This window comes from Primulina tabacum, chromosome 2, assembly GCF_025594145.1.
Source record: "Primulina tabacum isolate GXHZ01 chromosome 2, ASM2559414v2, whole genome shotgun sequence".
Taxonomy (NCBI): Eukaryota; Viridiplantae; Streptophyta; class Magnoliopsida; order Lamiales; family Gesneriaceae; genus Primulina; species Primulina tabacum.
In genome coordinates this window covers 8,928,887-8,940,036 of record NC_134551.1, presented here as the reverse complement: position 1 = coordinate 8,940,036, position 11,150 = coordinate 8,928,887, and the positions used below count along the sequence as shown (strand labels likewise).

Sequence of the window (11,150 nt, the reverse complement as noted above, 5' to 3'; positions counted from 1 at the left end):
TTTCGAACTCTGCGTGTAATATACTCATATACGTATGTAAATATAACCAAGATTTTCGTTTCAAATATTAATGAGATAATGGGGATGTGGTATGAAATATATGCTATATATTTAATTCCTAATTAACAAAAGTATGCATAATTCTTAAAATAATAATAAATAGAGAAAAGTTGAAAAATTACTTCCGTCTGTTAAAATAATATAATTTTTAGCAAACATGCATTATTTTCTAAATAAATGTGGAGGGATAAAAGAAAGAAGATTATTTTTTAGTGAAAAACAAATACGGGCCTCAAATCTGGGAAAACCAGAAATTAATTGGGCTTTAAGCCCAAATATATTGGGCTAAAAGACCAACTAAACTCAATCATAAGGATGGTCCAAGTCCAAATCCAAGTTGGCGCCACATTTTTATGTCGGTGTGGCTTTCTGCCTCCTCGCTTGAAGATACCACCATCTCCTGCTATTCGATCTACGCACTCTTCCGCCGAATGATTCAAGCTGTTAAATTAGGCTTCGGAAATTCAATATTCTTGAGGTACGGAGTAATTCCGGTGGAGTTATATATCATTTGCATTTGATTTTTGTTTGTCGTCGATGTAATTTTGCGTTTAATTTCTATAGTTCTGCTGCAGTAAAGTGTAGGAGCTCGAAATATCTTGGTCCGGTTTATGTGAATTTGACAATGGGAAAGAAAAGATGTTTGTCATTGTCAGTTACAGTTAAATTGGGTGATGAACCCGACGTGGATGCGTCGAAACCCGAGAAGACTACCTCCAAGGTCACCTTTCTGCGCTCAGACTGCATGATAAATCAATTTGCGTCATTTATTAATCTTCCATTTTTTTCCGTATGATTACATTTTATTGATTTTAAGTATTTAAATGGTTTTGTCCGAGATGTAGGTGAATATGAGGGAAAGCGGTGTTCTTGGGGATGACTCTGTGAATATAGAGAAAATGACACTGCAACAGATAAAATCACGATTGAGGTAGTTATGAGCTATAGTTTTTTTTTCCAATATGCAAGGTGCGTGGTGGTTTTACTCTGTGAATACGTACTATATGATGAGATCTTTTTCAGTATTAAAAAAACACCAACATATTCAACTCCACAAATTTTATAGCATCCATGCGGTTTTACTACTGGTTCACATTTTCTTTCCTAGTTTTTGGCTTTCAGCTGTAGTTGTTGAGATTTGAATTATTTCTCAATTGGTTTTAATTTGTAGGAGTATAAGGATTCCTGCCAAAGGACCTAAGCATGAACTTTTGTCTGCCTTGAAGAGTTTCATGGACAATCAAGATGGTATTTCTTACAATGTAATTTCATGTGTTAGTCGCTAAGAAAGTTGAACTGTTTTTAATGTCGTTTTATTATTTTATATTTATCTTCATTCTAATATCATATTTAGTGTTCAAACAGTCATTCAGCTGCAGATTATCCTTTTAATGCAGGTGGAGGTTCTTCGGATCTACAAGATCAAGTAGCCTCTGATGATATGCCAACTGTTACTATAACTAATTCGAAGAGAAAGGCTAAAGAAAATCTGGAAAAGAATGATGCTCAGGAAACCAAGAAGGATTCGGACATGTCTGTTGGTAATAGGACAAACAGAAGAATAAAACAGTCATCTGAAAAGAGTAATCGCAAAATTCTGGAACACACAACTGGAAAAGAGCTAGTTATTACATCAATTGATATGAAAGGTGCTCAATTTGACAGTTTTCTTGATATTTTCTCCCTGTGAATGTGCTGTTATTATTATATTGTGCCCCCTTTTTCACTTCAGTGACCTGATAGTTCAACGTTGATATCAGAAAAAACATCTATTCAAGCAAAGAAGAAAGTTTTGTCAAGTAACAGTACTGTAAATAATATGAATCACGTCGATTCTGATCTTTCTATAGATGAAGCTTGGACTGTTCTTACTCACAAGAAGCCACAAAAAGGATGGATGGCTTACAATCCAAAAACTATGAGGCCACCTCCTATTGCTGCTGCTACGGCACATATGAAGCTAATGTCTTGGAATGTCAATGGTTTAAGAGCTTTATTGAAGTTGGAGAGCTTTTCTGCTATGCAACTTGCAGAAAGAGAAAATTTTGATGTCTTGTGCTTGCAAGAGACAAAACTACAGGCAAGGTTTCATTTCTTTGTTGTGAGTTGGCAACTTGGAGAAAATATAATGGCGAAACAAGCACAAAGTTTTATCAAACGTGGTATAAAGTAACACATTTTGAGATCGATCGGGCATACTTACTTCGTTTTGTTCTCTCTTGAGTTTAGAATTACTCCTGACATCCAAGCCTAGCTTTTGTTGGTATGAGTAATATCGCGATTCATTCAAGGTGAATATGGATTCTTAGACATTTTGGTATTATTTTAATATTTACTACCTGAACAGGAGAAAGATGTTGATGCAATCAGACTAAGTCTACTTGAAGGTTTTGACAATAGTTATTGGACATGTAGTGTCTCGAAACTGGGTTATTCAGGAACAGCTATCATTTCACGAGTAAATTTTTTTCCCCACTCATGGTCGTCATTATGCCTGTTCTACTTCATAACTATATGACTCTACTGATCATCTTGGGGAAAATATCCATGTTCCTTTGGTTTCTTCCATTATTGGAGATACTGAAGCTGGCTTTTCACATTTATTAAAACCTGCTATCATATTAATATAGGTTTTTTTAGCGAGTCTTGATTTAATGATCCACGTAATGCCATCAGATCCTTTGGAAGGGTTTTTTACGGCTTCTTTTATCCACCGTTATATTATTTTCCTTTTAACACAGGACCTTAGAATTGCTTCTTGTGCTTCGAATTGATTTTTCATCAACCCTTTTTCTGGATTTTTTTTAATGCAGAATCAATGACAATTTGTATGCTTATTATATGTGTGCCAGACTAATCCCCCATATCAACAATTCCCCTACCGGATTTTGCTTTTCTGTCCTTTAACCAAATAATACAAGAATGCTATAAAGTTACCCTACTATTACAATTTTTCAATCATTTAATGGAGAATACTTTTTCATATGGTTTCGGTATTTATAAATAGGTCATGATTTTTGAATGTTTTGTGCCATAAAGTAAATCGTCTAAAAATTGAGCTGGAGTCTTTTCGTTGCTTCTGATTATGCTATTTTTGCTGGGCCTAAGTGAGGCAGTTGATAGCTGTCTTGCTCTATATAATTTAGTACATTGAACATATTGATGAGAACCCAACAATGTAATGAACTAATCATGTATCATTACTTAAAACATTTCCCCAGGATGATCTTGATTTGATATATTAACTATGACCAAAATATTGACTTCTTCACTTTTTTCTGTATGGAAGATAAAGCCACATTCTGTTCGGTATGGTTTGGGCTTGTCCGATCATGATAGTGAAGGGCGCCTCGTGACGGTGGAGTTTGATAACTTCTATTTATTGTGTGGCTATGTTCCTAATTCTGGTGATGGTCTCAAACGACTGGTACATGACATCTGCAGATTTCTTATGCACCTTTTTTCTTTTCTTTTCTTTTTTTCCTTAAGAGTGAAATTGATAAAAATTTCTGTCCTTAAAGTCATACAGGATAACACAGTGGGATCCTTCTCTCAGCAACTATATGAAAGTAAGTTTTAATTAATTATCGAGTTATTCTTAGAATCTGCTTCTTCCCTTTCTATGCGCTTATTTCTGAACTCGTTTGATATATGCATGTATATATATATCCCCATGACTTTGGGAGATCATGTTTTCTACTTGAGAATTTGACAGCTTTAGCTGTTGTAGGACAACATGTTCATAATGCTTCTGTTATCCTTTCTAATGTGATGATAATGGTGATCTTGTGCTTGTTCTGGTTTTGAAACTGAATTTCGTCTACAAAGTAAACGTGGCTTTGCAATCATATACAACAAAACAATTCTACATGTCTGTTCATTTATTCTCGTGATTTTTTTTAGTATCATGTTACTGTTCCTCTTCATGTTTGGAAAGCTGAGGGAAAGGCTTTTGTATTGATTAATATGGAAATTTTCTTTTCCATGGTGCCAATGTTCTGCGCTTATTAAGAGTACAAGTTAAATCTCAAAGTTGAATATATGCTTTGCAGGATCTGGAACGGTCAAAGCCTGTTATTCTAACTGGTGACTTGAATTGCGCCCATCAAGAAATTGATATATGGAATCCAGCTGTGAGTAGATTAGACTATGATTAATTTAGTCCCTATTTCATTTTCACCCTGATTAAGGTTTCAAGGGGGAGTCGTGCTTTCTTAAAATCTTCTGAGAGTAATTGGATGGACTAGTATAGGGATGAAGGGATTGATTTTGTTTTTTCCTTGTAGTCTTTTTATTTTTAATGACAATGTTGGGTTAATAGTTTGCACAGAGTTGAAGTTTACTGCCATCAGCTATGAGATGAGAAGTTTCTTTTATCCAATGTAGAAGGTGTCTTTGTACTATTAGTTCAATGGAATTGGTGACAGACTTTTAATTATTTATTATTATTATTGTTCTTTCAGGGAAACAAAAGAAGCGCAGGCTTTACAGATGAAGAGAGGCATTCATTTCAAACGAACTTTCTTGATAAAGGTTTTGTTGATACCTTTCGAGAACAGCACCCTGACACTGTCGGTTATACCTATTGGGGCTACAGGCACGGTGGGCGAAAAACCAACAAAGGTGTGTCATAGAATACTCCATATACTTCCACACATTTATTCACTTGATGATCTTTATAATTACCTCCATAGGGAGTCACCTGTGTAGATGAAACTTAGGAGAGGCGAGAGAGGGATTACTTTGATCTCGAATTTACGACTAAAACTCTGGACTAAGCATTGGGTTAAGTTCAACAACGCTCCAGTTAGTTTGGGTTTGCCTTGAGGGTAAATGGCAGATGGACACCTCCTGTTATGCCAAGGAAGTTATAACTTCATGTGAAAATTTATTAGTTAAAATCCCTTTTGTGTTTTTTAATTGATAGCTTATGCCTCACCGCAGACAGTTTTAATGGTACACTCGCTAGTCACAAGTGACAAGGCAATGCATAAAATTACCTCAGGTTAGAGTGATGGAGCATAAAAATGTCCTTTATCATAAATATGTTTGTCTTCCCATTTTATAGCATGATCTCTCTGCAATAACATTTGAAGCTTTTGGGTGCTATAAGACAAGAAGAGAAGTATTTATATTTTTGTTATGTTTAGAATGATATTTGACTTCTGAGAACTTTGATTTTGGGTAATTTGTATAGGCTTAAAACCACTGGCCATGAGGCTTATGCTATAAATTTAATAACATGAACAAGTTTTAAATCCTGTATCATGTGAAACTACTGGCGAGGAGGGTTATGCTATCCATTTAAAAATATGGACGGTTTTAACTTGGTGGTTTTTAGTGAAGGGGTAAATTACTAGTATTTTGCATTGTTTATTTGCCAGGAATGTCCGAGCTTGTGAGTGTATCAAACTTTTATGTTTCCATATGTATAATTGATTCTCACTTTTTTGCGGGCTGCATCATATGTATAATATTTATCTCCGAAGCGACTGTTTTCACAGGATATAGTTGTCAAGATATTGCTGGATACTGTCATCACATTCACGAGTATTTTGACTCTTTCTATTTGTTTTTTCACTTGAAAATATGTTGTGTTTGTATAAGGATGGCGGCTCGATTATTTCCTTGCCTCGGAATCAATTGCCGACCAAGTATACGACTCGTATATTCTCCCAGATGTTGCTGGAAGTGATCATAGTCCTATTGGCCTCATTCTCAAGCTATAGGCCAGTGAACCAGTCCGATTCTTCCTGCGGATTAGAATCTATTTGGGATTTTCAGGTTCTTAGCTGAAGGCGAACTTGATCCATGATCCTTTGCTCGCATTTTTGGAAAGGGTAAGAACATTTGATAAACCCTTAGTTATTGAATATCTGCGAGTTGGATTCTCAACACCTTTTGTGGAATTGATTAATTTTGGTTTGGTTGGAGAAAATGGGCGAAAATGTGAGAGCGTTTTGAGAAGAGTGTTCCTTGTAGCTCTGTTTTAAAGTACCAGAGATGTTAAAATGGGACAGGTCCACCGGATTGGTTAGTCCAACCAAATAGACGGGCAGGATTGGCAATTTTTTGACCCATCCCGTCTCGTCAAATGGTGGGTTGTGGCAGGTTGCGAGTGATCCCCGCTCTAACCGTCAAATATAATAAAAAAAAACTGGTTGGTTGACCCGTCCTACCAGTCAAATGACAGGTTGTGGCGTGTTGCGGGCTGGTCTATCCGTTTAACTCATTTTGACAACTATGTAAAGAATGCTTATTGACATGTCGTGTGCTCTCTCTCACACACATATATATTAACATGGCCAATCCAAAACAACAGTTATATTTAGTTTTTGGTTTCTCAATGCAGCAGCCTCGGTTTTTCATGGTTTAGATAATTTTTTGAGAAAAAGCTTAACCCCGATATATGTAGGCACGCTCAGAGCAGAAGAACGTCATATTACCGTTTGAATCCGCCATAAAAATAACTGGATCTAAATAATATTAATCTTTCACTTTCTGCGCATACAATTTCCGGGCTTACCCGTGCTTTGATGATGTTTCTCTGTCTTTTTTCTTTTCTTTCTTTTTTTTTTATTTAAAAAAAGTGTTTATTTCTCATTTTGGTTATGATAAATTAAGACATACTTCATTTAGATTGGCCTCTCCTGTTCATAAAGTTTGTTGCTTTCGGTTGTGAATGTGGTAGAATTCATACAATTTATAAGATTATAAAGAAGATATGTAGAGATGAACTTTAATATTTTAAAAAAATGTTTACATAACATTAGAAACTTGGCATGGATTGACCTGATCTAATGGACAGATTTTCGCATAAAGATTAATCAAAGAAAAACAAGCAAAAATTTAAATTTGTAAGCATCGTAGGTTGCGTCATTTTCTTGGGGTCATAATTCCCGTTGTTTCGTTTCAATCACAAGCAAATCTTAATGTTTTTTAATATAAATATATAATATTATAAAAGTAAATAATAAACCCTTGTTACGATTTCACTCCAGTTATTAGTTGTTCCGAGGGTTGGGCTGTTCGTCTATTTTTCATAAAATAAACTATGAGAATTTACCAAGTAATCGAGCGTGAGTAGAAGTGGGTAGTGGAACTGGGTGGACGGTGGCACCATTTGTTATTATTGGACAAATTTCTTCTCTAAGTGCTAGATGTTGGAGATTTAATAAAAATATATCTATAAATCATGTGATTAAAATCATAAATCATATCAGGTCAGAAATTCATATCGAATTATCAGAAAATATAAATAACAGAAAACACTTATCAGAATCCATTTATTGATCAAGCGTTGTAATTAAAGATCTTCCAAGACAAAAGAGAATTGACCACCTTATTTTTATCTTAGATGAGAGAAGTAGAGAGATTTAGAATATGTGAACCATATATATTGTGTTGTTCTCTTTTACTCGGGGACCATAACATTAGCAGTATTCGACTCATCATAGAAGACTTAATTGAGCCGATTTTCTACACATAAGGTGGATCGTATCAATTTATTTAATACTTTGGAAACTCATAATTAATTAGATCATCTTATTATGTCTTTTATTATATAGATTGTTCATGTACAATTAATTAAATTATGTGAGCTCACAAAATAGTTTCAACAATATCTCACGTGGGCCACATAAGTTATCTAGATATTGTATATGCAAAAACTGGATTGAGTTTTGCTATTTAAACCAAAATATTCCTTAACAATATAGCATATCAGTTATACCGAAATTGAATCAAAACTGTCATAGCTACATTTCAAATCATTAGACACATCGATGATAAATAACAATCAGTAAAAAGTTATGAAACAGAAGTCAATTGACGAAGATGGATCTTTACCCAATTCTCCAGTTTTTCCAGCATACATGGCCGCCCCAGAATCAGCCAAGGCCAAGTCTAGATCACTGAGCACACCAAGGCAACGGCTGAGATTATGTGACACATACTCGGGCCAACATTCCCCATACAAGATCAAGATTTGTTCATCAAGTTCATTCAGTGGTCAAACAACTAACTATAACAAGAACAACATGATTCATCAAGATTAAGAAAAAAAATAAATGGTCTTCGTCTATATGTCAATAAACGTTTGAATATACACCCACTTCTGAGATTAGTTTATAATTTCTCGTGTCAGTATGTGCATATTACCCAAATTTTCGCCTTTTTTGCTCTGGTTTGTTGTTTTCGAATTATTTTTCGGCCTAGGAGGCTTATAGAGAGAATTCTTTTCTTTCTGTTTGAAACTTTTTACATCTTTTATTCGTAAATTAAATACATTACTGCCAACTCAAATTCATCATCTCAGGGATTTGGTTCTCTAGCACAGAAACGAAGAAACATAGGGAATAAACCAGAAAAATGCACCATTTTCAGTAGAATTTATTGTTTACCAGCGTTTTATTGTAATACATCAGTTGAACTTGAAGTCCTTATTCTATGGATACAATTTTTATTCAACAGTACTAGTTAAAACTGAATCGGATACTTGGGTTGTCCATTCGATTGGTAGACCCCAAAATGCTTCTCAATCTCAGGATTCTTCTGATTTTCATCAAATGCAGAAAAAATGTATGTTTCTATAGCCGTTCCAGGTCGTTTAGGCGTTCCAGTCTTGACCCGTTGAATCAAATTCGTGTTATAAAGTCTTGCGTTTTCGACTGTTGCGGCAGTTCCTCCAGCCGTAGGCCAACCACTCTCAGATACCACAATCTCCAAGGACGATGCTCCATACTTTTCAAGTGCTGCATACACAGCATCTAAGATCGCGTAGAAAAGATTTTGATACCGTATTCCACCAGGAACAACGATTCCATCAGAGGTAAAAAGCGCATAAGGAAGGCTAATAGATCCAGGATTGCCCACATAGGAAAAGTAAGGATATAAATTTACGAGCAAAGGGGCTCTGTTATTTGCTAGAAAACTTACGATCGGTTCAAGATATGACCGAACATCATCTCTAAACGCTCCATCTGCCGGAGGGTAAGAGTTTCCAAGAACTCCTGTGTCAATAGCAGTGGAAACTCTTATCTGGTTTCCGAGTCCGGAACTAGAAATCGCATTAAAAATGTTCCTCAAAGCCGGAAGAACGAATCCAACATACTGAGAGGTGTCACCTCTTATAGGGCTAACTTCATTTCCAACAGCAATGTACCTGAACCTGACATTAGGATAGTTTCTTACATTATTTTGCACCCACGTATTCGCGTTCGCTTGGCTCGCTGCAACATTCTGCAAGTCAGTGTTCGGAACGCCTAATATGACCTCGATGTTAGAGCCTCCGAGAGCCTGGAGAGTTGGCTGGTGGGGGTCGTAAATCCGTATTCTCCTGATATTGTTTCTGTTGTACAGGGCCACGACGTCTTTTGGAGAAGGCTGCCCATCCCCGAGCCTTCCGTAGCAAAGTCCAGTCTGTGCCACTGCATTGTAGTGAACAAAACAACTCAGTATTTCATAATACATAAACAGTAAGGTTGAGATTTGTATTTTTAACTAATTCAAGATGATCATTCATCGAAATCGTCTCCCTATATTCTGAAAGAGAAACAGAAAGGGACCTGTAAAGTCCATGGCTGCCATTATCACAAGTCCAAAAAGGACCATTCCAAGAAACTCACAATTCTCTTTACCAGCCATCGAGAAAGAAGAACACAACAAACTTGTATAATGAAGTATAACCCCACATTTTCATCCCCTTTTATAGCTGTTTTTAGTGTAGAAAACTTGCAGGATGGAATTGAAATTTTAGCTCATCACGGGCTTATCATTCATTCTGTGGAAAAAAATGGCAGAAACAAAATTCTAAGAAGACAAGGAATTAATTACACCAATAGTGTACTGTTTTATTTGAAATTTTCCAATATATGTTCAGAAGTCATTCTGAACCTTGATTAATATTTTTAGTTTCAAACTAAGATTTTTCGCAAAATCTAACTTCAAGAGCTGTCGTGTACAAATTTTCGGATAAATTCATAATGTTGTAATTTTGTGTACGTGCAAGATAAGATGGTCTTATCAGTTTGCTTGACTGGTCTTAGGCTGCTAATTAGTATATTATTTTCCTGCTTATGTTCATATACCCTTTAATCTTAGTCGGGACTAATATATTTGTCTCTTTTAATGCATTTACAAATTTCAGTTCTAAACGTGAAAAATGAAAAAAAAAAAATTATCAAAGATATCGAAGATAAAGTATAAAAATAAAATATAATTTCATAGAATACCAAATTTTAAAGAGATAAACATGCATGAATTAGGTTTATAATTAAAAAAATCTGGAGAAAAATATTTGTTTTACCCGTCCAACAAAGTACATTAAATGAGTTGGAGTAGGTCTCTTGTGAGACGGTGTCCCGAATCTTTATCTGTGAGACGTGTCAATCCTACCGAAATTCACAATAAAAAATAATACTCTTTCTTAGGCTGCGTTTGGTTGAAGGATAAAATAAACTAATGATTATTATGTAAATGATAAAGAAAATGATTGTCGTAGAAATGCAATATATGGTATAAAATAGTATTATGTTTGGTAAGATTTTTAAGTATAGGATAATTTTGAATTTTTTGATAAAAGGATAAAATTGCCGTTTCCTCTTCTTCTTCTTTTTTCTTCCACTCCGGCGGCGTTCCGGCGGCAGATCCGGCAGCCGAGGTGGCGGTGACTGCGGCGCGTGGCGGTCCGGCGAAGGTCCGACGGCGGCGGCGGGAGATCCGGAAACCGAGGCGGAGTCGAGGTTCCGGCGACGGCGATCCAGCGAAGGTCCAGCGGCGGCGACGGTCTGGCGATGGCGGCGGTCCGGCGACGACGGCGTTTCGACAGCCGAGGTGGTTCAACAGCGGTGAAGGAGGAAGAGTAAAATTGAAAAGAGAGTAGGGATAGAGGAATGATTAATAATACTACGGAGGAAGGATGTATTATTTAATCACATCTAATACAACCTAATCATTCATATGAGGGATTGACTTGGTTAAATAAAAAACGTATCAAACATGAGATTAGATAGGTTAAAAAAAATAAATTCACCTAATCAAGGCAACCAAACGCGGCCTTAGCATAAAAAGTAATATTTTTCATGTATGAC

At 35.9% G+C, this 11,150-nt stretch overlaps 2 protein-coding genes across 3 annotated transcripts; one reads left to right on the top strand and one right to left on the bottom strand.

The window, feature by feature from the left end:
• The first annotated feature begins 386 nt into the window (after positions 1-386).
• LOC142529646 (DNA-(apurinic or apyrimidinic site) endonuclease, chloroplastic-like) lies at positions 387-6,391 on the top strand. Of its 2 annotated transcripts, none has more exons than XM_075635234.1 (12): positions 387-538; positions 625-781; positions 906-991; positions 1,232-1,308; positions 1,458-1,709; positions 1,821-2,140; positions 2,408-2,518; positions 3,350-3,487; positions 3,582-3,629; positions 4,113-4,193; positions 4,524-4,683; positions 5,668-6,391. In XM_075635234.1, the coding sequence occupies exons 1-12, from the start codon at positions 414-416 to the stop codon at positions 5,787-5,789; spliced, it is 1,677 nt and encodes a 558-aa protein (XP_075491349.1). In that variant the 5' UTR covers positions 387-413; the 3' UTR covers positions 5,790-6,391. The 2 variants fall into 2 exon arrangements, with proteins under 2 accessions (XP_075491349.1, XP_075491357.1); XM_075635242.1 differs by having other exon boundaries at positions 388-538; positions 1,911-2,140.
• Positions 6,392-8,418: 2,027 nt separating this feature from the next.
• On the bottom strand, positions 8,419-9,934 carry LOC142529638 (glucan endo-1,3-beta-glucosidase, acidic-like). The gene is made up of 2 exons (XM_075635220.1): positions 9,627-9,934; positions 8,419-9,488 (listed from the first exon to the last, which is right to left on the bottom strand). The coding sequence occupies exons 1-2, from the start codon at positions 9,703-9,705 to the stop codon at positions 8,539-8,541; spliced, it is 1,029 nt and encodes a 342-aa protein (XP_075491335.1). The 5' UTR covers positions 9,706-9,934; the 3' UTR covers positions 8,419-8,538.
• Between the last annotated feature and the right edge of the window lie 1,216 nt (positions 9,935-11,150).